The sequence below is a fragment of the Olea europaea genome, chromosome 19 (genome assembly GCF_002742605.1).
Source record: "Olea europaea var. sylvestris chromosome 19, O_europaea_v1, whole genome shotgun sequence".
In the NCBI taxonomy this organism is placed as follows: domain Eukaryota; kingdom Viridiplantae; phylum Streptophyta; class Magnoliopsida; order Lamiales; family Oleaceae; genus Olea; species Olea europaea.
Genome location: NC_036255.1, coordinates 3424926 through 3448656, shown reverse-complemented (window position 1 = coordinate 3448656; position 23731 = coordinate 3424926). Strand labels below are relative to the sequence as shown.

The 23731-nt window shown below is 34.2% G+C and overlaps 3 protein-coding genes across 3 annotated transcripts; 2 read left to right on the top strand and 1 right to left on the bottom strand.

Annotated features, from left to right (window-relative positions):
- The first annotated feature begins 3021 nt into the window (after positions 1–3021).
- Positions 3022–6646, top strand: LOC111368527 (staphylococcal-like nuclease CAN2). The gene is made up of 9 exons (XM_022989806.1): positions 3022–3299; positions 3396–3451; positions 3578–3692; positions 5184–5294; positions 5568–5755; positions 5838–5894; positions 5968–6127; positions 6216–6284; positions 6368–6646. Exons 1-9 carry the CDS (start codon positions 3153–3155, stop codon positions 6464–6466), a joined length of 1002 nt encoding a protein of 333 aa, XP_022845574.1. The 5' UTR covers positions 3022–3152; the 3' UTR covers positions 6467–6646.
- Positions 6647–8463: 1817 nt separating this feature from the next.
- On the top strand, positions 8464–10991 carry LOC111368526 (staphylococcal-like nuclease CAN2). Its single transcript, XM_022989805.1, has 9 exons — positions 8464–8774; positions 8913–8968; positions 9095–9209; positions 9712–9822; positions 9907–10094; positions 10176–10232; positions 10306–10465; positions 10553–10621; positions 10706–10991. Exons 1-9 carry the CDS (start codon positions 8604–8606, stop codon positions 10802–10804), a joined length of 1026 nt encoding a protein of 341 aa, XP_022845573.1. The 5' UTR covers positions 8464–8603; the 3' UTR covers positions 10805–10991.
- A 1805-nt stretch (positions 10992–12796) lies between these two features.
- On the bottom strand, positions 12797–19425 carry LOC111368525. Its single transcript, XM_022989804.1, has 4 exons — positions 18961–19425; positions 18477–18546; positions 18290–18380; positions 12797–13139 (listed from the first exon to the last, which is right to left on the bottom strand). Exons 1-3 carry the CDS (start codon positions 19324–19326, stop codon positions 18328–18330), a joined length of 489 nt encoding a protein of 162 aa, XP_022845572.1. The 5' UTR covers positions 19327–19425; the 3' UTR covers positions 12797–13139; positions 18290–18327.
- Between the last annotated feature and the right edge of the window lie 4306 nt (positions 19426–23731).

Genomic DNA, 23731 nt, shown 5'->3' with positions numbered 1-23731 from the left:
AGATACATTATTAATTGTCCTTGACGATAATGTTGGACATGTGACTATGGTCAACAAATTTTGTCGTACAGGATCATTGATAACCAATAGTTTTAATGAGATAGAGTATCTTCTCACAGAGATTAAATTTCAATCTAAGTTTACTAATTCTGTATGAAATTTGGATTACGTAAACAAAAGAAATATTTTTATTTGATTTTAGGCTAAAATAATCTAAGAAAGTGGTAAAAAGTTTTTTTTTTTTAATCAAATTGTATTGTTGAAATGTGTAAACACTAATACACTCAATTACAAATGTAAGCTACTAGATTGGACTGGGACAAAAGAAGAGGTGGCAGAATGACGTTGGTCTTTAAATGATCCAAAAATATTGGTTCATCACATTCCTATAGGACTTAACGCTGTGAGAGTTTGGGTTGATGTAGTTATGAAACCTGATGCATTCTTGTGGAGGCCTACTTCTAACTTATATTGAAGAATGTGTTGGTTCCACAGTTGCTAGACGATTTGACAAAAATGTAATGGAGTAAATAACATAGACAAATGGTCAAATTTTTTATACTAATATCTCCAATTACTACTTAGAGTTCTGAGTTTTTTACTTTATAGTATTTTTATTATCTAATAAGTTGTATCGCTTTGTTAATTTTCAGATTTTGATGGATGTCTTCTCGAAACAAATGGAAAGAATTCAAGAAATTTTCTTGTTAAGAACTAGAATGAGATGTTTCTAATTTAATTTTAATTGTTGTATTTTCAAGCGTATATTGCTATTAGTATTTGATGTGGAGACAAAAATATAATTAGATTTTTCTATTGAATAGGTACACTTTTGTATTTTTACAAGACAATATTGATGCATATTTTGAAATTCATTATTGGCCTGATTATTGTTGTTCATACCTTTAGTCCAAAAAATAATGCTATTGAATATTTACATTTGACAATTAACGAATTATGAATGTTATATAATATGTATACATTACAATAATAAAAACACTATTCAAAATGATACACTATATTGAATAAATACTATAAATATTAAAAAAATATATGATGGAAAAAGAATGCTATTGAATATGTAATCATGATGATTAAAGAATGTTATTAAAGCCAAAATTATAACAAAGAAAACAAATTCTATCAAATTAAAAAAGATTGCAGGAAAAGAATACTACAAATACCAAACATGATGATAACAGAATGCTATTATAATTTTTTTTTTTTTTATGGCGCTTTATAATAGCATTAAAAAAAAGGTTATAATAGGGATACGACTGTTAATACCACCACATAAAATATCATTCCAAGAAAAGCAACAAAGCATAATAGATAGCATTCTTTGTTAGCTATAGATGAATTGATATGTTGTACGGATTTACATGTTCAAGCTACAAAAAAAATTACAAAGATCGATTTTAACTTGCATTGAATCCAAAAATTCCATAACATCAACTAGATTGTCATGGAACATATGCCAAAAAGTACAATTAAAAGACCAACTACTATGCATAGACCAACCCTTTTAACATCGTGATTTGGATACTTGTTTTTGTAGGATGCATCAATAAGCCATCTTCCACTCACAATTTCAAGTTCCGGAACTAAAATAAGAAGTTAAATTTTATTTTACGATACATATTTAATGACTCAAATGGTAATTTACAGCAGCAAGTTTAATAACATTGGGTGGGGTTGATTCGCTATGTTCCTTTTCACTGATCAAGAGAACCTAATGATGATCATCACTTTAGGACAAAACAGGCAAATGTATTCTTGGTTTCTTCAAACTTTTACTAGTTATTGAAGGACTTCATAGACACAATTGGAGGTTAAAGTACTGTTTGCATTGTTTTTCCCATAATTTGTTAACATGAGTTTTTTTTTTTTTTTTTTGGGTGTGTGAATTCTACCTCAGCGAATTAACTTTTTGCTGATTTTACAATTCCACTAGTATAGCACAGAGCAGTAGTAGTCTATTTCAAGAAATAAAAAGATATATTCTTTACTTGATCTAGAAACAACTCCACTGTATCATAGAAAAGGAGCATACACAAAAAATAAAATTGGCCATGTAATTTTATTTTTACTATTGTGCATCTCCGATGAAAATGTTTTTGATCCCGTGATTGGCCGAGTACTATAGTAGTAGACTACCAGTTGAAGATTAAACAGTTAGTGAATTGTATCTTATAGAGTTTGCGATACTATACTTCAATTTTGATTCTGTCTTTTCCAAGAATCTATCTAAAACTGTGTTATATTAGACCTAGAGGGGCATTCTTGGAGGACACCTGTTGTAGGATTAGAAATTTGATGGTCGTCTAGATGAGCCTATGTAGCCTCCAATAGATGAGGCAACCCTAAAATTGGTTCATCTAAAACAACCCTCCATAGTGATGAGGAATTGAAGGATTTGATGTCAACCATACATGGTTGTAGCGGGAATTGCACGGGTATGGTCTTATATATGACATCCAAACTAACATAAATATTTTATTAAGAAGTCCTGGAGGAAAAAAATATCCTCTTAGCATAATCCTGGAAAGAAGTTAATACATTTATATATGATTGGAAATAACCGACATGATATAAATTATAGATAAATATGAATGAATGATACTTATAAATTCTACGAAATATTTGAACAAAAAATGATATGGCCGTTTATAAACAAACATCTGCTTAATTTATAAATAATTTGTATGTTGCTTTTGAAAATGATAAATCGCTTCTAAAAAGGAATTTATGGATTGATTCTCTCTAAATTGGTTGGATGGTAAGTGCGATGGTTTACTTCATCGATATCTAGAAATAGATCTTTATTGTTTGTTATTCTTTTCTTTGAAATGAAAAAGCAATAATATATATATGTTCCCTTCTCTCTAAAAATAAAATAAAATAAAATCTTGAAAAATTAACAACGGGTAGAAAAATAGACATCACTAATCATCACCAGCCACGTGTACTCTTCAAAATTTACCTCCAATCACAGGAATGTAGAAACAAGTCAACCAAACCCAATCCCACCTTCCGCTTTTTCTTCCCTGAAAAGCATCCAAATTGAGTTATTGTTTAGCTTCAGATTCATTGATCCTAATCTCCAGATTGGAAAGAGAAAAATATCTAGTCGAAGAGAAAGATTCCCATAAATGGGAAATGCATTGAGATTCTTGTACGGCCAATGCTGCAAGCCTGTCACCGCAGATGATTCGCTCGGCCACCATGGCGTCACCACCGACACCGTCGGCGTTTCAGCCTTAGCCCAAGATCTCTACAACTTTGAAATTACCTCCCAGGTACCTACCAAGTTATTTGTAAAAAAATTACTTAGTTGAAAAAAGATTGTACTTTTTGTTCAATTTAAAGCTTACTTGCCTTTCTTCGGTTTGAAGGTTCCTCAAGGACTCAGTCAGCATGTTGTCTCATCCAAGAAAGCTCAGGCTAACTGGTAATCACTGCCTATTCAATCTCAAAATTGGAAGATCTAAGCAATATAATTTTGAATCAAGGTCTGTGATCTACACTCCCTTTTTGTTTTACTTTGATAAATTGGGAATTTTGATGACAAATAAAGGTATAAGAAAATTTCTGATGCGTGGAGAGAAACAAAACCGCCACCGAAAACACCGGAAGAAGCTTCAAGGCTAGTAATTCAGACCTTGAAGAGACATCAGAAGGCTGATGTTGAGGTACTTAAAATGAAATTTGTGCTTCTGTATAATTATCACTGCATTGACTCCCTTAAAGCATAAAAAAAAATAAAAAAAATAAAAATAAAAACACCTCATTTTTGGTCCATTTCATTTCGTGTTAAGTTTGCATGTTGTTGGGTTTTTGATACCCAATAAATCCCGGGCTATGATGTTAACGTGGGTTAATATTATTTCATAGGCATAGGCCGATGAATGAAATAAGTCCAACAACCAAGTCCATGAGCTACACCCGGCCCAATTGTATTCCTTATGGATGGCTTGAATCTTGGCCCGCTTACCCCTTTAGTGGCCCAACTTAAAGCCTAACCCTAGAGTATATATATGAATATAACCCTAGCCTCTTTGTGATGATGATTGTGTGATTTTGAGAAAAGAAACTAGTGAATCCCGGCTGCCCTCCTTTTGTGTGAGAAAAAGGTGTCCAGAAGTGTCCAAAACGCTTGTATAACGTGTGCAATTGGTAGTTCTTTCATAGTATACCTTTGTGGTGTCTTCTCCTAGCCTTTGTGGCGATAAATCATCATCCCTTCTTGTCCTACGTGGGTAAGATTGTATAGCAACCAAGATGAATCAATTTGGTTGTGGTTTGGAGCTGTGTGGATTGGTTGTTGGTAGAGAAAGGTACGTTGGACTGAGCCTGGAAAATCACCGTTTGAAGATCCTTTTGAGAGAGCTTACGCAACACATGTTAAATGAATCGATCATATTATTAATATAATATATATATATATATATATATATATATATATATTTTTACAATCTAGGTTGATAACACACAATTGGCTACATCACATTCATTTATTTTAGAAACTGTTTTTCAAATCAATAGTCCAAATTTTGACATCAATTTTGTCAATAACAATTGTACGAGTAGCTTTATTGTAAATAAATGGCATGTCTCATGTGTACAAGACTCCCCCGGAGTGAGGCTGAGTCGAGGTTGTGGGTGCAGGGATGGTGTGGTTGGTCCAGGGGGCGGAGCCACGAGAGTAGAATTGTAGGGGGCAAATTTCACAAAATTTTAATTGTGTTGGCGAAGTTGAAAATTATAAGAATTTTTTTTGAAAATCTTGAAAAAATCTATTGCAAAATTTTGGATTTCAAATTTAGTGTGAGGGCAGCGAACACCACCTTCCCTACTGTAGATCCACCCATGGTCTGGTCTGGTCTGGTCTGGTGTGCTGTGCTGTACTATCCTTTGCTTGGCTGGGATGAATAATATTTACTTTTCTCGTCTTTCCTATTTTCAGTTTTCTCAATTTTGCCTCAATTGCTGGCGGTAGAATGATCAAACTGGAATAAAATTGAAAATTAATTAACCAAATTAGATCAAAATGAAGTCGAATGACCACCTTAAAACTTCATCAAAACATTAATGTCTAGTTTCTTGTTCTACTCATTAATCCAGCAACCATTCAAGAGATCAGTAAGGTACTATATTATAACAGCCAGTGCTTTGTTATATAGGGATTATTGGCCTTTTATGGGCTTCCGCTACCTCAGACTCTGGTCGAGCTTTCTCATGGCGCTCCTCAGTCGCACCCGGCAGGACTCAAGTTCGAATTGCACACTCTCCCCGTAAAGAAACTTATTTTTGTTGAAACTATATTAGAGACCACATTAAGCCCCTGTTTGTCTATCATTATTTCAAAACTCATTTTTCTCAAACTCATTTTCAACTATACATTCTCACAATAAAATATTTTGCACGTAAAATCCAAAATTTTTTCCTAATTTTTAACCGCATATTCTTCACAGATTCACTATTTCAAAACTCATTTTCCGACTTTAATGGTAGATAAACAGGGACTAAGATTTAAGCAACAAATGAGGTGCGTTCTATTCCATTAGGTGGATGCGAAAGCTGTAGCAGATGGAGATACCATAACGGTATATGTTAGTACTTCTGATCCTAGGGAGTCGTCAAATGTTCCTAGAGATGTGCAAATTGCAGCTTTTGAAAGATCTGAAGCTCGTGCCCAGCGAAATTACGATAGGGCAGATAAACTGCACAAACAAATTATTGATTTAGGATATAGGTTGGTTGATCCTATAATAAATCATCTGTTTTTTGCAGTTTTATCATGAACAAGTTTTGTTCAGCAGGGTTTTCTCTTGCAGGGTCATACCAGTTCAAAATGAACAGATTCTTGCCCGAAAATATCGAATAAGATTAAGGTACAAGAAACTGTTTCAAGGCAAACCATGTTTTTAGTATAATGCAAGGCTAATGACATTTGAAATGTAACAGAGGAATCGATGCACCAGAGGGCAAAATGCCGTATGGGCAAAAGGCAAAGGAAGAACTGACTAAAATTGTTGAAAACAAGTGTTTGAGAATTCTGGTTTTTGATGAAGATCGTTATGGTCGCTCTGTGGGAGACATATATTGCAATGGCATATTTGTACAGGTACTGCATTCATCTATTTGAACCCAAATGCACTAAAAAAATATAGAAACTTTCAAGAACCCGTCTTCTAAATTCTTGATATGCACAGGAAGTGATGCTTAAAAAGGGGTTAGCATGGCATTATAAAGCCTATGACCAGCGGCCGGAATTAGAAAAGGTGACCCTCTGATTTTTCTATATTCTAAACCATTTTTGTTTAGCTTTTCCTCATCTAAAATGCTTGCTTTTACATCATTGTAGTGGGAAAGTGAGGCAAGAGCAAAGCGAGTTGGGCTATGGGCAGCATCTAACCCAGAAATGCCATGGGAATGGAGGAAGGACAGGCGTGAAGGCAGATGATCTTGAGTAGATTTTGCCAAATTCAGGGCCAAATCTTGTGGGATTGAATCGGATGTACTCAACTGTTTGTAACTTCTTCAATTTAAGGATTATAATGTGGTAATCTTGGCAATCTAGTGGTTGATAGACCAAATGTACATAAAGAACTTGTTTGAATGAATGACTTGCTCTGGTTTTTCACTTCGCTAGTTACAAATCTTATCTATATTTTTGCTTCATTTTCAATCTTTCTCATGATTGGTTTAAGATACATTCTTTCATATTTTCTCGTTTGGGTCCAAGGGAATATGGGGTGTCTCCAATGGACTTCGCCTTTCCCTTCTTTTTCATCCCAAACATGCCAAGACAAGTGATAACACAGAGTATAATATGCAATTTGAACAAGCATTTTGGACAGGTGACTCTGTGTGCTAAACAATAGGATCAAGATGGGTAAAAGAATCATCTAAGGGAAAGGGCCATGCCACCCAGTAATGTTTGATACTTTGATATGAATTCTCATCCATTTTAACTACTCTTGAAAGTTTTGCATCATATTTTATATGAGGTTGGAAATATCCAGACATGATTTAAATTATATAGATATAAATGAGTGACGATAAATTGGTGTAGGTCTCACGAAATATTTGAATAAAGACCTTGTTTTGTTATATATTAAAATTTGATATTAATCTCAAGGTAAAGTCAACAATTAAGTTTAATCATATATTTCATGGGACTCACAACATTTTAATCATATATTTCATCAACTTTTATCAAAATTTACTAAAATTTTTATTTTAATCTACGTCTAACTAAGGCAAAAAAATAATTTGACCATTTATAAATAATATCTTTGGCTCATAATCTGTTTAGATGTATAATTGGAGCGTTATATAGCTCAAAACTTTTTTTTTATATACTCATTTTAACTGCACATTCACAAGATAAAAATATTTTACACGTAAAACTAATTTTTTTTCTATTTTTAACAACAAATTCTTCAAAAAATCACTATTTAAAACAATATCTATTCAAAAAAATGGTCACCAAAGGGCACATCAGAATCATAACTATTTAATAATTTGGAACAAAATATAACCAGATGTTCTTTAAAAATTGTTCTTTAATTTGTTGTTTACAGTATTTATTTAAGAATAATGTTATTCGTAGTCCCTTATTACAGCAATCGTCCTACGTGGCAAACACATGACAGGTGGTTATTTAATACATGAGTCAATAGAAAACTACCATATTAATGCATCAAATAATCACCTACTATGTGTATGTCACATGTGACAACTACTGCAATGAACGACTATGAATAGCATTACTCTTTACTTAATCATGTAATTATGTGAAGAATTAAAAAAGGGAAGGGCCAGACAAGTAAGGCCTTTTGCTATATTCAATTTCCATTTTTTGTTAAGTAATTTTTCTCATCAAAATTATGGCAACCAAATTATTCTAGTATAACAGGCAAAATATACGTGGAAAGAGAGATGAAAACCTGCACAACTTTCAGATAATTACAAGTTCTTTTTTTTCCCCTTTGAAACGGAAAAAAATATACATATATAATTTTACGTGTACATTATGATTTCCTAAGGATGTCCATAATATGCATGTGAAATTCCATAATTGGAGGGTTCAAAAAGTTGTTTTTTAACCCTCCAACGATGTTATGTCACATGTACATTATGGACGACATCCTTATGGATACTATAATATATATGTAGCCCAAATTAATAGGTAGAAAAAAAAAGCAATAACTAATCATCACTAGCCATGTGTCCTCAATTCCACTTTGCAAATTTTACTCAGTGACGAGTCACATGAAAATCAATAAAGCTACTTGTACAAAGTTGGATTACAAAGTATGTTGGCAAAATTTTGACCATTGATTTCAAATAATTTAAAAATTTATTTTTGAAATAATAGGTGTGGATGAAATTTTGTCATCCAACTTTATCTAACTTTGCCAACACCTTTATAACTATAGTATAACTCCATGAAAATAGATGTAGTCAAGTAGTCAACCCAACCACACCTTTAGCTTTTTCTTTCCTGAAAAGATCCAAATTGATTCATTGTTTAGCGTCAGATTCATTGATCTTAATCACCTGATCAGAAAGGGAAAAATATCTAATCAAAGAGAATGGTTTCCTCAATGAGAAATGTAATGGGAAATGCTCTAAGATTCTTGTATGGCCAATGCTTCCAGCCTTCCGCCGCCGATGATTCTCTCGGCCACCACGGCGTCACCACCGACAACCTTGGCGTTTCAGCCTTAGCCCACGATCTCTACAACTTTGAAATTACCTCCCAGGTACCTACCAAGTTATTTGTTAAAAATTACTTTGTTGAAAAAGGATTGTGCCTTTGGAACAATTTAAAGCTGTGGGATAGTTTAATTTCAGTTTTCTTGTGCATAGAAGAATTTTACTTGCCTTTCTTCGGTTTGAAGGTTCCTCAACGACTCAGTCAGCATGTTGTCTCAACCAAGAAAACTCAGGCTAACTGGTAATCTCTGCATGTTCAATCTCAAAATTTGGAAGAACTAAGCAATATAATTTTGAATCAAGGTCTGTGATCTACACTCCCTTTTTGTTTCACTTTGATTAATGGGTATTTTGATGACAAATAAAGGTATAAGAAACTTGCTAATGCATGGAGAAAATCAAAACCGCCGCCAAAAACACCGGAAGAAGCTTCAAGGCTAGTAATTCAGACCTTGAAGAAACTTCAGAAGGCTGATGTTGAGGTATCTAAAGAAAAAAACTGTGATTCTGTAGAATTATCACTGCATTGACTATACTACAGGAGCAAAAAATACATTTTTGGTCCATTTCAAAAATTTACATGTAAATAAATGGCATGTCTCATGTGTACAATATTCCGCTGGGGTGGAGCTGGGGTTGAGGGTGGACGGATGGATGGTGTGGTGTGGTGTGGTCTGGTCTAGTGTGCTTGGTAGGGACGAATGATATTTACTTTTTTTGTTTTTGCGACTGTGATAATATTAGGATGAGTAGTAAGAACAGTTTGAGCAGTATCATAAATATGCTCAGCAATTGCCTCTACTGAGTATCCTTTGCATAAGGAAAATGGTAGTGCTGATCAAAAGATCCAATACGGAGGTATGGTGATCTTTGTAATATCAAAAGTGAAGCCCTGTGTTGATGCCCAAGAAATAAAGGGCTAGAGGGCTAAAAGACTATCAAGAGAAGGTACCAGATTATAACAGCCAGTGCTTTGTTATATAGGGATTATTGGCCTTTTATGGCCTTCCACTACCTCAGACCCTGGTTGAGCTTTCTCATGGCGCTCCTCAGTCGGATCCGGCAGGACTCAAGTTTGAATTGCACACCATCGCGGTAAAGAAACTTATTTTTGTTGAAATTCCTTTGCAGATCAAATTAAAATTTAAGCAACTAATAAGGTGCGCTCTATTCTGTTAGGTGGATGCAAAAGCTGTGGCAGATGGAGATACCATAACGGTATATGTTAACACTTCTGATCCTAGGGAGTTGTCAAATATTCCTAGAAAAGTGCAAGCTGCTGTTGTTCAACGATCTGAAGCTCGCGCCCAGCGAAATTATGAAAGGGCAGATGAACTGCACCAACAAATTATTGATTCAGGATATAGGTTGATTGACCCCATGATAAATCATCTGTTTTTTGCAGTTTTATCATGAATAAGTTTTGCTCAGCAGGTGTCCTCTTGCAGGGTCATACCAGTTCAAAATGAACAGATTCTTGCACGAAAATATCGAATAAGATTAAGGTATAAGAAACTGTTATAAGGCAGTTCATGTTTTTAGGAATAATGCAAGGCGAATGACATATGATATGTACAGGGGAATCGATGCACCAGAGGGCGAAATGCCATATGGACAAGAAGCAAAGGAAGAACTGACTAAAATTGTTGATAACAAGTGTTTAAGAGTTCTGGTTTTTGATGAAGATCGTTATGGTCGCTCTGTGGGAGACATATATTGCAATGGCATATTTGTACAGGTACTGCATTCATCTATTTGAACCCGAATGCACTAAAAAATATAGAAACTTCCAAGAACCCGTCTTCTAAATTTTTGATATGCACAGGAAGTGATGCTTAAAAAGGGGTTAGCATGGCATTATAAAGCCTATGACAAGCGTCCGGAATTAGATAAGGTGGACCCTCTGATTCCTCTATATTCTAAGCCATTTTTGTTCAGCTTTTCCAAGTCTAAAATGCTTGCTTTTACATCATTGTAGTGGGAAAGGGAGGCAAGAGCAAAGCAAGTTGGGCTATGGGCAGCGCCCAACCCAGAAATGCCATGGGAATGGAGGAAGGACAGGCGTGAAGGCAGATGATCTTGAGTAGATTTTGCCAAATTCAGGGCAAACCTTGCGGGATTGATTCTGATGTACTCAGCTGTTGTAACTTTTTCAATTTAAGGATTATAATGTAGTAATCTTGGCAATCTAGTGGTTGATAGACCAAATGTACGTAAAGAACTTGTTTGAATGAAGGTCTAACTCTGGTTTTTTACTTTGCTAATTACAAATCTTATTTTATCTTTCTGCTCCATTTTTAATCCTTCCCGTGATTGGTTGAGGATGCATTCTTTCCTATTTTCTTGGTTGGGTCCAAGGAAAACAACATGGACTTCCCTTCCCTTCTTTTTCATCCCAAACACGTTAAGACAATAGATAACACAAAGCATAATATGCAATTTGAACCAGCATTTTGGACAGGCGACTCTTTGTGCTAAACAATAGGATCAAGATAGGCAAAAGAACCATTCTAGGGGAAAGGGAGCTATGCCATCAGTCGTAAATTTAGTAATGTTTGATATGAATTACTTTAACTCCACTTGAAACTTTTGCATCATATATAGACTGGAAGCAATGTCAACAGAGAAAGAGGGAGAACAATGGGTGCAGATATCGGTTATGAGAAATTATCTCCACAAACGAAGAAGATGTCCCATATACAAAATAAAAAGATAAGTATAATCTCTATTTGAGTGGTTTCTCACTTTAAATTATTCTCCAAACATGAGAAGGATCACTCGCCAACAATTTAGTATTTATTACATTTAGGAAGTTGAAATGCATCACTAGAAACCAAGTAAAATGGAAATCAAAATATCATGACTTTCGTATCTTTAATTCAACATCAACTGGCCAAAGAAACTGAGATGTAGAAATAGGATTCACCCACAAAGTTAAGAAAAGTACAAGTAAATTTGTGGCACATGCTGTACCTGGAGAAGAAAATAAGTAGCGATTAGGGAATTAACTCGACAAAATATGTTACAAATTGAAAGTGCAGTCCAGTATTGTTGGGTTGCAGAACCATGGTATTCCTGGATTCAACAGTAGCTATTTTTAATTTTACATCATTGTAGTAGGAAAGGGAGGCAAGAGCAAAGTGAGGCGGGCTATGGGCAGCATCTAACCCAGAAATGCCATGGGAATGGAGGAAGAACAGGCGTGAAGGCAGATGATCTTGAGTAGATTTTGCCAAATTCAGGGGGAAATATCGTGGGGTTGAGTCTGATGTACTCAGCTGTTGTAACTTCAACTTCTAGACCGAATGTCCATAAAGAACTTGTTTGAATCATTGAATGAAGGTCTTACTCTGGTTTTTTAACTTTGCTAATTACAAATCTTATTTTATATTTTTTCACCTTTTTTAATCCTCGTCGTGATTGGTTTCAGATGAATTCTTTCCTATTTTCTCATTCGGGTTCAAGGGAATAGGGGCTGTCTCCACATGGACTCATCTTCCTTCTTTTTCATCCCAAAATGTTGAGACAAGTGATAACACAGAGCATAATATGCAATTTGAACAAGCATTTTGGATTGGCGACTCTTTGTGCTAAACAATAGAATCAAGATAGGCAAAAGAACCATATAAGGGAAAAGGGGCTATGCCATGAGACCAAAATTTAGTAATGTTCGATATGAATTATTTAACCTCACTTCAAAATTTTGCATCATACATAGATTGAAAGTTAATCCTAAAGGGTAGGTCAATAGTCAGGCCTTGGGTTTGTTCTCCAATAGTCACCATTTCGAGTCCTCTCAACGCTACTGAAGTGAGTACTCGACTGTAAACTTCAGGACCCGTGAGATTAGTTGAGGTGCGTGTAAGCTAGTCTGGACACCCACGGTCATTTAAAAAAAAAAAAAAAAGGATTGAAAGCAATGTCAACGGAGAAAGAGGGAGGACAATGCGCCAAGATATCAGTTATGATAGAAATTATCTTCACAAACAAAGATGTCCCATGTACAAATTAAAAAAACAAGTATGAACTCTATTTGAGTGGTTTTTCACTTGACATTATTCTCCCAACATGAGAAGGATCACTCACTTGCCAACAATTTAGTATTTATTACATTTAAGAAGTTGAAATGCATCACAAGGGACCAAGTAAAATGGAAATCAAAATATCATGAACTTCGTATCTTTAATTCAACATCAACTGGCCAAAGAAACTGAGATGTAGAAATAGGATTCTCCACAAAGTTAAGAAAAAGTACAAGTAAAATGTGGCACATGCTGTACCTGGAGAAGTAAAATAAGTAGAAATTGAGGAATTAACTTGACAAAAAATTTTACAAATTGAAAAGCGCAGTCCAGCATCGTTGGGTTGCAGAAGCATGGTATACATGGATTCTGGGGCAGAACAAAAGCACTCTGAACAGAAAGAGCTATTGTTAGTATGCAACAGTAGCAATTTTAATTTTTCATAGAGAAAGAACTTGATCACAATAAATCAACAATCATTTTTGCAGGACCAAGCAGTAAAATTGTTTAACCAGCATAAAAGTGGGACACTTCACCCAAAAAAAAAAAAAGGTGACCTTTTAGGGACTGCTTAGGAAGCCATGATGATTAGGGGACTTAGAACTGCATGAGCCACTCAATTGGCTGTCAGTTTCATTTTTAGCCATGGGATTTAATATGCTTTTTGTTGGCTTAACATTTGCTCTAAACAATCATCACAAAGTTGAATGCAGAAGCCTATTCAAAGTTTGTATTTCTGGCCCGCTACTTCACTACTAATTAAAGATGTAATATTTGACAGTAACTAATTTTCTTCTAAGCAATCATTATAGGTGCCCTTTTAATTCTTTAAAAGCTGATGTAGAGCCATCAAATTCTGTACTCCGCAAAACAAGAACTACTAACTGTTTTTCTGTTTTTCAATACATTAAGTTAATATTTCATTCGTGAAATTTAAACCTTTTCAATAGAGTTTTGGCAAGAGTGCAAGTTCAACACCAGCAATAACACAAAACTAAGTCTTATTCTCAACATATTTCGGGTCGGTTAACTGAATCCTTTTTCAATATAACTGGCTCACCACTACATTAACTGAAAAATCTAACAAAATCAATTTTTTTTTTTTTCAACCACACGAGGCCAAATAGTGATTTTGATCTATTTTTTTCTTACTGTGTCGTTTTTAACCAACATTGCATTTCTCTCACGAGTAAGATTTCTCATGTCCCAACTGCCAACCACCTAAGATTGTCATTCCATTAAATTCATATGTTATCAATTGGCTACCTTCAATTGGTAGCATATATCCCCATTTCTCATTTGATCCGTTTTAGTATGGTCACACATCCAGTTTAACATCTCATTACCATTATGGTCATCTTACGAATATATTATCATGTAAGGCCAACACTGATCCATATAACTCAATATGTAGCTCAGATCACCAAATTTCTCCAGCAACTTCTTTACACCAAATTATTTACCGAATTGAGTCTTTACCACACGAGTAGCTAGTGAAATGACAAAGGCATAAAAGTAATGTTTAACATGTAGAAAGGGAAGTGCAAGATTAACAAATAAGAATGGGAATCCAATATAATATCAGGTACCTCAAGAATACAACATCACAAACAATGAATTCATAGTTGCTAGCATCATGATCAATGAATTGACTACGCACACTGGCAAATATCTTTGATGATGGCCTTTCTAGCTTAGCATTGTTGAGGTTCAAAATGATCGAGAACTAGAATAAGCACATGTAAGATTGCTGTTATCACCAAATGATTTCTCAAACAATATAATTCTTTCAAGCCACTGAAAATTTGAAGGGATATTCTTTCTATTGCTGCGGAGACAAAGTTGACACCTAAAAGCTTTAATATGTTTTAGTTGGCTTAGCATTTGTTCCAAGCAATTATCCCCAAGATAAATGCAGTAGCTTATTTAATGTTTATTGCTAGCCAGCTATGTGTAATTAAATCTAATAGTACTAACATTGTCAAACTTTCCTCTAAGGAATCATCATAGCACGCCCTTTTAATTCTTACACTGCTGATGTAGAATCATCAACTTTTGCACCCGGCAAATAAGATTTACTAACTCTTCTTCAATACATTAAGTTATTAATTAATTCTATGAAATTCAAGCAATTTCAATAGGCTTTTTTGGCCTGAGTGTACTTTCAACAACAACTCCTCCCGACTTTTTAACCACATATTCTTAAAAAAAAAATAATAATAATAATAACAATAAAAATAAAAATAGTGATTTTAAACTTGGGAAAATCTGTGTCAAATAAGCTCTAAGTCTTATTCTTAATATTTTTTTGGTCAGTTAAATGAATCCTTTTTTACTACTATATCTAACCCACCACAACTTTAATTGAAAACTTCAAAAAACATTTTATTTTTTTCATGCAAACACATCAGGCCATATAATAATGTTTTATTCACCCTTCTCTAGACTATTGCGTTTACCAATACTGCATCGCCCTTGTGAGTGAGAATTTTATCATGTCCCAACCACCTAAAATGTAATTTCATTAATTTATACTATTGATCACCTCACCTTCAATTGGTAAAATAATCCTCATTTCTTATTCTACCTGTTTCAGTATGGTCACGTTCACTTGGTAGTTTATATTCTCATTTTTTATTTTACCTGTTCCAATATAGTCAAGGATCTAGAGTCTTGTTTAACACCCTATAACCATTACATTCATCCCATGAACATTTTGTCATATAAGATACCAACACTCGATGCCATCTAACTCAAAAGGCATCACCAATCAATGAATTTATCTACCAATTCTTCATTTTATCCGACTTTCAGTTCTACGCATCACATCACTTTCCTCATCAAGTCCACCTTACTTATTAATTTATTGAACTTATATTTAAATTTAACACCTCCTGCCAGAAGCAACTGGGGACAGGTCTTTTTTCCTTCTCACGAACCACGGGAAAGCCTAGTGTCCAGAGGATCAAAGCTCATTTTCCTTTCAGGGAAAGCGGCGTGTTTATTATCAACTTTTCGGAAAGTATGCCAGGTTTCTTGTCCTCTTCTTGGGCACCTCTCTCCCATTTGTGAATTCACTATCTTATTTATGCTTCTATACATGAAGCATGGATACAGACACTAGACAATAGCACATAACATGGAACACTGATACATAACTCTTCAAAAGAAAGTACAACATGAACATGTCGAGACACGTAGATTAAAATTCTTTAAAAATCATTCATCTTTATATTTTATCTTTGTTTTAATACTTCCATTTTCCAATAAAATCATTACTCTTTCTTTTACCTTGGATTTTGAATTGGGCATGTGAAATCCTATTTATTAGAGTGCCCATTTGTCCAGATATCTTGTTGGTGGATTTAGAGATAAAGTGTAGATATGATTTTGAAATAAAGTTTAATTCAATTTATGTTTATTTAGATTAGATTAGTTTAATATTTTCATAAAGTTCCTTCTTTTAATTTTAGCTCAGTTGGTCTATATGAAGAGTGCTTATTCATTATAATGCGTACCCTTAAATATATGAACAAATTGATTTTCTCTTTCCCTAATTTTTTTTTATTTCTTTTCTGATCCCTTTCTATTCCTCGTTCTATTTTTTATTTTTTTTAAATTATTTGTCGTCAAATTGTTACGTTTCTGTGTCACTTATTCTCTTTACTACTAGTGTCAAGAGTCAATGGAAGAAAATATTCATGTACTGAATAGCACATATGATAGACATAAAATAGTTCAACATGAAGCTTCTATAGTTATTCTCACATCACATTGACTTTTCATATAAATCTTCTAATAAAAATGTTCTTGTCATGTCCTTGACGTAATGAGTATGTGTCCCACATGTCAGAGAAATTAGAGAATACAAGACACCCACATGGCGTGCCTGATGTGTCCAAGTCATGTTAGGAAGTGTTCCTTGATTGTAGAAAAGTTAAAATATATAGAAAAGTTAAAATATGACACAGCATGTTAGATTTGTGTCTCAAAGTGTCCAATAGTGTTGGAAGAGAAACTCCAGCCCAGAAGGGGCATCTCTGTAATTCATAACTTTCCATTACTGCAAGAACATTTAATGACTCAGGATTTGATTAACCACGATACTTTTAAATTCTAAAGTAATTTCCCAAAGTTCTAATACATTATCATCTTAATCTCATCAACTAAAAATATGTCAGATGTGAACTGATCAAAGGACTCACTTTCTACTTATTTGGAAACTAAAATCTCAGCTTTGTGATAAATACAAAAAGGCTAAGAGGTTCTACAACTGGACAGAATTGCATCAGCTTATCCCAGATATTCCAGAACAATAGGTGATGCAGTTTTTACTTCTTCAATTTCTATTACAACTTTCATTTGTTTTATTATATTATGTCCTTGAATAACCCTAATCAATACTTTTCCCTTTGATAATGTGAAAAAGATCCAAAACTATTTAATGCAAAGAATTTGCAGCTTAAAAAAATGAAAAAAAATTAGCTTTCCTATGATATATCAAATTAGTTATGGAACTTGAAACCTTACCACATTAGCATCTAGTGAAGTGACATATGCATAAAAGTAATGTTAACATGCAAGGGAAGTGCAAGACTAACAGATAAGAATGAAGATTCAGTACAACCTCAGTCATCTAAAGAGTACAGCACTAGAACTACCAAATTCTTAACATCCATGGGATCTAATATTGCTAATTGCTAATTGCTAATTGCTAATTAGAGATAAACTAATTGTAAATTGAAGCAAAAAGTCAAGTCATATATAATGGAAAAAACTGCGATTATGAAATCCAATTAAGGAAATATTAAGGTATTTTGCAACTTTAGTGCATGTACTTCATCTAAAGTTCATTTCCACTACTATATATAATGATTAAGTATATGGATATTATTTTACCCTGATATCTAGCCAAGTCAAACATAAAACATTATTTCAAATTCATTATCTTGACACTGTACTGATACTTAATTATACAGATGATACCGAGTGTGTTAGGTAATGATTATGTCACAACTTATTCATACCAATTTATGGCAGATGTGCTGAAATTTTTTGTCCTAGAACAAGGAGTTCATAGTTGCAAGTATCAGGATCAATGAATTGTCTACTCACAGGGGCAAATATCTTTGATGATTTGCAGAATAGAAAAGCTTTTCTAGCAGAATATTCCTAAGATTGAAAACGACCAAGAATTTGAATAAGCACATATAAGATTGTTGTTATCACCAAGTGATTTCCCATGCAACCTCATTTTATCAAGTTACTGAAAAGCAGAAGAGGTATAATAATTTCTTTCTGTGTATAGACAAACTTGACAACTAAACCTATCGAGTCCATTTTCATATATTTCTTGCAAATAATTCTAAAAAAATGACTGGAGTGTGTAGACACAAGATACAGGATAAAAGAAATAATTTATAAACATAAATAAAGGAAATCTAATATCCTCAAAACATCTATTGTTTTGTTACATCAAAATCAACTTATCAAATGTGCCCCCCATGATAACCACAAATTTGGAGGAAAATTCATCTCACCTTGTCATTGTCTTTGTCACTGAAAACCACTCCTTCTTCTATTTGGCAAGTTCCTTTGAGTTATCAGAATCCGAGTCACTTGCATTATAACCTAAAAAGCAAGAGAAAAAGATGAACGATTAAGAAGCAACAAACAGGACGACTGCTATTACTATTAGCAGAGATAGAGGACCAGAAAGAATGAGACCTGGATGCTTATCTCCAACTTTCCAAGCTGAAGATCTGCTTTTTGAAGCCCTATTAATCCAAGCTCTTCCCTAAATCAAAAATAGAAAATCAAACTACTTGTGCATAAACCATAAGGTAGTTACACGAAATAAAATCTTATATGTATTCCACACTTCAATGTCTTTCATTACATGAATTTATCAAGGCAGAAGTGAAAGTGATAAAGAATTGAGTGCTCAGCGCTCACATATTTTCTCAGAAAATTATACAAAAAATCAACTTTCTTAGCAAAATCGTATGAATAAATTAATGACATTTACTTGTAATTAAATCATTACCAATTCTCATGAAAAACAAAACCCATTATTACTTTCACCAATTTCCTCTCTTTATTTATATTCACAAACACCGCAGGAAATCTTTAAACAACCATTAAACATACATATAAAAGGGGGGAACTTTGGCCAATATGGGGATGAATTGGGATAATAAATCAAATATACCTTCTGCGCGTCTTTGGGGATGCCATATCCACTACAATACATCTGGCCCACAAGCACCTGCATGGCCGTCTCACCAGCCTTGGCCTCTTTAAGTGTATCCTGGAACCACCTCTTCACACAGTCCGCCACCACCTCCGATAGAGGTAGCCCCCGCTGCTCCGAGTTCTCCGCTTCCATCTTTAAATTCTTTTTGTTTAACCTCAGCTGCTCAGGCGAATCTGGTCTGAGCCCAGTGCGCTCAGGGGACGTAATTGGGCGGGTCTTGAAGACGGGCCTGAGCTGGGATTGGCGGCGAGGCCTGTTATTGGAAGTGATGACTCGAGCGAGTTGTTGTAGTCTGGGTGGAGTAGGAAGAGATTTTCCCATAAAAGTGTGAGAGATTGAGAAAGGTAATGCTTTTGCGATCGTCTATCGAATATCAGCTAACGGAAGAAGAAAGTTATGTATATTTGATTTTTCAATTTCAATTTTTTAGGCGAAAGGCTTTCTTTTCTTTTCTTCTCTCTCTTTTTCGTTTTGAATAATTAGGCCATATTCGATTAGCATTGAGTTTCCAAGGAAAATGGAATTGAAATGTCATCTTTCAAATTTTTTGTTATTTAATTGACAAAATTTTCCCTAAATTTTATTTTCCACATTTCTTGCCACATAAGCCAATTTCCAGTTTGGTGAGAATTCTAATTCTCAATTACTGTAGCGAGATTTTTTTCTTTTTTCTTTTTCATTTTTTTTTACAATAGAAACAAATTCTAAAAATTATTTTAAAAAAATATTTTCATTAATTGACAATTTTCATATAAAATAAAATCAAACAAACACCAAAAGACAAATGATTTTCTTTATTTTTTTCTTTTGATAATAGAAACAAATTTTATCCCCAATACCAATAAATTTTATCTTTTTAATTGACAATTTTCATATAAAACAAAACCAAACGAACAACAAAAAATATTTTTATTTCAACATTTTTCAAGTAAAAAATTATATCAATCAAACACTTTTATATTATCACTACAAATTTTATTAAATACACTACAATTTTCTTATTTACTTAAATATTTTTAAGTAAAATTACATAATTAAGATTTTAATATATTTTTAATTAAATAAATCATTGTTACACCACAAATATAAAACTTGATTTCTTTTTTCTTTTTTCTCAACATTACATTGCTCATAGTTTTTTCGATGTGTTTTATTTTCTTTTACGACGGCAAGATAATTTTTTTCTCGCGTTAAATGAATACTCTATTTGACCAAAATTTACATCAAAAAAATTTTAAATTTATTTGTCAAGTTCGAAAAATTAAGAATTTGACTTTTTTTTTAATTTGAGCATATTTATTATGAAATTAAAAGAATCAAAAGCATACTACGTGGAAGTCTATTCTGATTACCTAATTGTGAGTTCTCTCCTGTTTCAGCTCATCAAAAGTGTCATAATTAGAAAGATAACTTCTCGGCACTTTAATTTCTCTAGTTTTTTTATTAACATTTATTGTGATTTATCTTGCTTAACAAAAGTCAAACAAAAGAGCAAGGGCCCAAGTAAAATTTTGGCGGGATACGGGGTTCACGACCACCGGCGGATCAGCCATGCGTGGCCAAGTCTGGAACTTGTCCGTCTCTTTCAATCGTTCATTGTTTGAATTTTTTTTTGGAGTAATACATTCGAAAATTTTCATGAGATGGTAATGTCATACATATATGGCACTACAAATTGAAACCATCAGGGCCGAAATTAGTGGAAATTACGTGAGATAAGAATTTTTGAGATTACATTTCAAAAATCATATAATAGTTTGATTATTTCAAAAGTCAGAGATTTAAATAGATAAATATATAATAATTAATATACACACATATATATCAGTTACCCAAATCAGTTGACGTGTCATTTGGAAAGATTGAATAGATATACATCAAACAGGAGGGAGAATATTATACATATCCATAATTAACTCCCATTACATGAAAAAAATTGAAAACCGTCTCACATCAAACCTCTAATCCAGCCACAATATCATGGCATGCTGCTCCATAAACCGAAAAGTATACTGTAAGAAGTAGGGTTTGTAACGCACTGTGACCCGTGCGTCTTCAAGCGACGCTACTGTCGGTTCGTGAAATCAGACATTGAAAATGGTTTTAACAAGGAGCGTTGATCCGAAAAGTCGGCCAAACATTGGTGAGAGTTTTAGAAGAAATGCATAGAAACAAAAAATCATGAAAGGTTTATAGTGTCGATGCCTGATTCTGGTTCCGGTACCTCATTTAAATCGCGCATTCATGGTCGAAAGGTAAATCGGTAGCTTGAATGATTCCGTTAGTTGAAATTTCGTGCTTCACATTTGTTGGGTGTGTGTGTCATGGGTGGTCACACATATATTGAAATTGTCACCACAATACAATAATTAGAGAAAGAATTAAAAAAAAAAAAAAAAGATTATGGAGTGTATGTCCTACAATTTGATTGTGGCCACCCCACGTTATTGGGCACGAGAACCCTTTTTGCATTGCAATTTGTGTCACTATGGATGATTTTGTGTCTGATTGTGACCCAACACTTGTGGTAAAGATGGAATTTTTTGGGCATTTTGTGGTCAGTATGCTTTTTTCCTGTTTGTGCCCTCGAAAGTGACCAAATGACTCCTTGAATAAGCCTATTCAAGATCTGCAATGTGACCCACAATTATGGGAAAGAGTTTCAGTTGTTTTGATGATGAATTTGGAGTATGTGTTGTTGCATTCTTCTTTATAATTCGATCTTGAATGTGATCTTAGTCCTATGGTCAATGAACAAAGCATTTTTGCTATATTTCTGTGGGTGCATTTTGCATGGGTGGTTACATAAGTGGATTCAATTCCTTTCTGTGTGACTTTAGTTCTAGCGTCCATGAACCAAGTTTTTTTTTTTCATGACAATTGCTTTCTGTGTGACACAAACTCACTTTATGTATCAAATGTTGTGTTCTAATTTGCGACTGTTTTCATCTATTGTAGGAATGGCAGTATATTATACCGAAATCTGCATGGTTTCCCAGTAAAATTATCACAAATGCAACCAAGAACGTGCTGTCGAATTTTATATCAAAGTTCAACGATGAACAGAAACAGATTTTGTCTGGGACATGCTTATACTATTTTGTGGATGTAAGGAGATAGTTGTTCAACCCCAACTAATTCATTATTTTTTACTCTGAGAGGTAAAGCAATCAAATAAGAAAGAGATGTGATTTTTGGTAGGTGGCAGGTATTTATATTTTTCGTTGCCTGAGTTTTGTCTGGCCATAGGTCTTAGATACCATGGTCATGATGTTAGGAGAAGTCTTCAGAATTCACATTCCAAGATTAAGGAAATTTTTTTGGACAGGTATGTAGTCACAAACGAAGATGTTAGAGATATATTCATTGGTATGAGAAATGAGGACGATTATGAAGTGGTGAAAGTTGGGATTCTTTATTTGATAACTTCATACCTCTTTTCAACCTTGTACAAGAAAGTTGTTGACAATTATTTGTTCGCTCTTGTTGAAGATTTTGAGAGGTTGGAGATGTTTCCGTTTGCAAAAAAGTTGTTTGATCTTTCCATAACCTCTTTGAAAGATGGGTTGAAGAATCGAAATCCCCATTATAGACTCAAAGGATTTCTTGTTGCATTTCAAGTTTGGATTTATGAGTCTATTAATCGGCTTAACGGGGCTGTCACTTCTAGAATTGGAAGCAATTACCCACTTATACTAAACTAGAGTTCAGATAAACTATCGTCTGCTTCAAAACTCAAAGAGGACGTGTTCTCCGTGCCCGATGTCAGTCTTCACTTGATTGTTTATTACTTGATCTGGTCACAGATTAGGTCAGACTTCAAACCATGTAGTCACATTACACTTTCTTCGCTCTACCGTCAACGATAAATTATACTGTCACATTCACATAGCTAAGGCCATATTTTTCTGTTGTGCTGCAAATGCCACAAGTGTAATAATCTGGTTACAGTTATTCATTTTTTGGTCACAATCCACATTATGCAATGTTTATTCATTCGGCTCTGACCACTAGTTTACCTTATTTTGTTGTAATAGCTCCAGGTTTAGGACATCAATCCATCTGAGATGGAGATGGTGCAGCCGTGTATGGATAGTGTTCTATATAACAAACCACAACAACCATCGTTATCACGCCACGGTAGAAGCTCAAAGATCAACCGAACTATGAAGAAGTCTAAGCCACACATTCTAATGATTACTGATGGACGATTAGGTCACTTGAGTGATATCGAAATTGACGACGACGACGATGATTTCGTTGATCCACCTCTGCGACGACAACGGACATCACTCCCCGACCATTCTTCCATGGACCCTCCGATGGAGCCGGACAAGATGTATGTGGAGTCACCGAAGGATGAGGGTGCATCCGCTCATATGTCTCCACCCCATGCAGCATATACAACTAATTTCGAAGTACGTCCATATCCATACTTTTCATATGTGTGGCCTCAATCTTGGTCACAAATTCTGACCACGTTGTACATTGTCGTTCAGTAGACACAAATGTGACGCAATTTTTGCACATGAGTCATATATACATGCATCTGTCTGCCGCCACATTGATTTATTTTTTTGTGACCTTTCACAATATGTAGGTCACAGTCCAGTATGTAGGGTCACATTCATATTAATGCATCAATATCTTATGCTATACATGTAGTTGACTTATTCTCAGATGCTTTCCATTTTGCAGCTTTTGAAACATGATGTTACTGATCTCT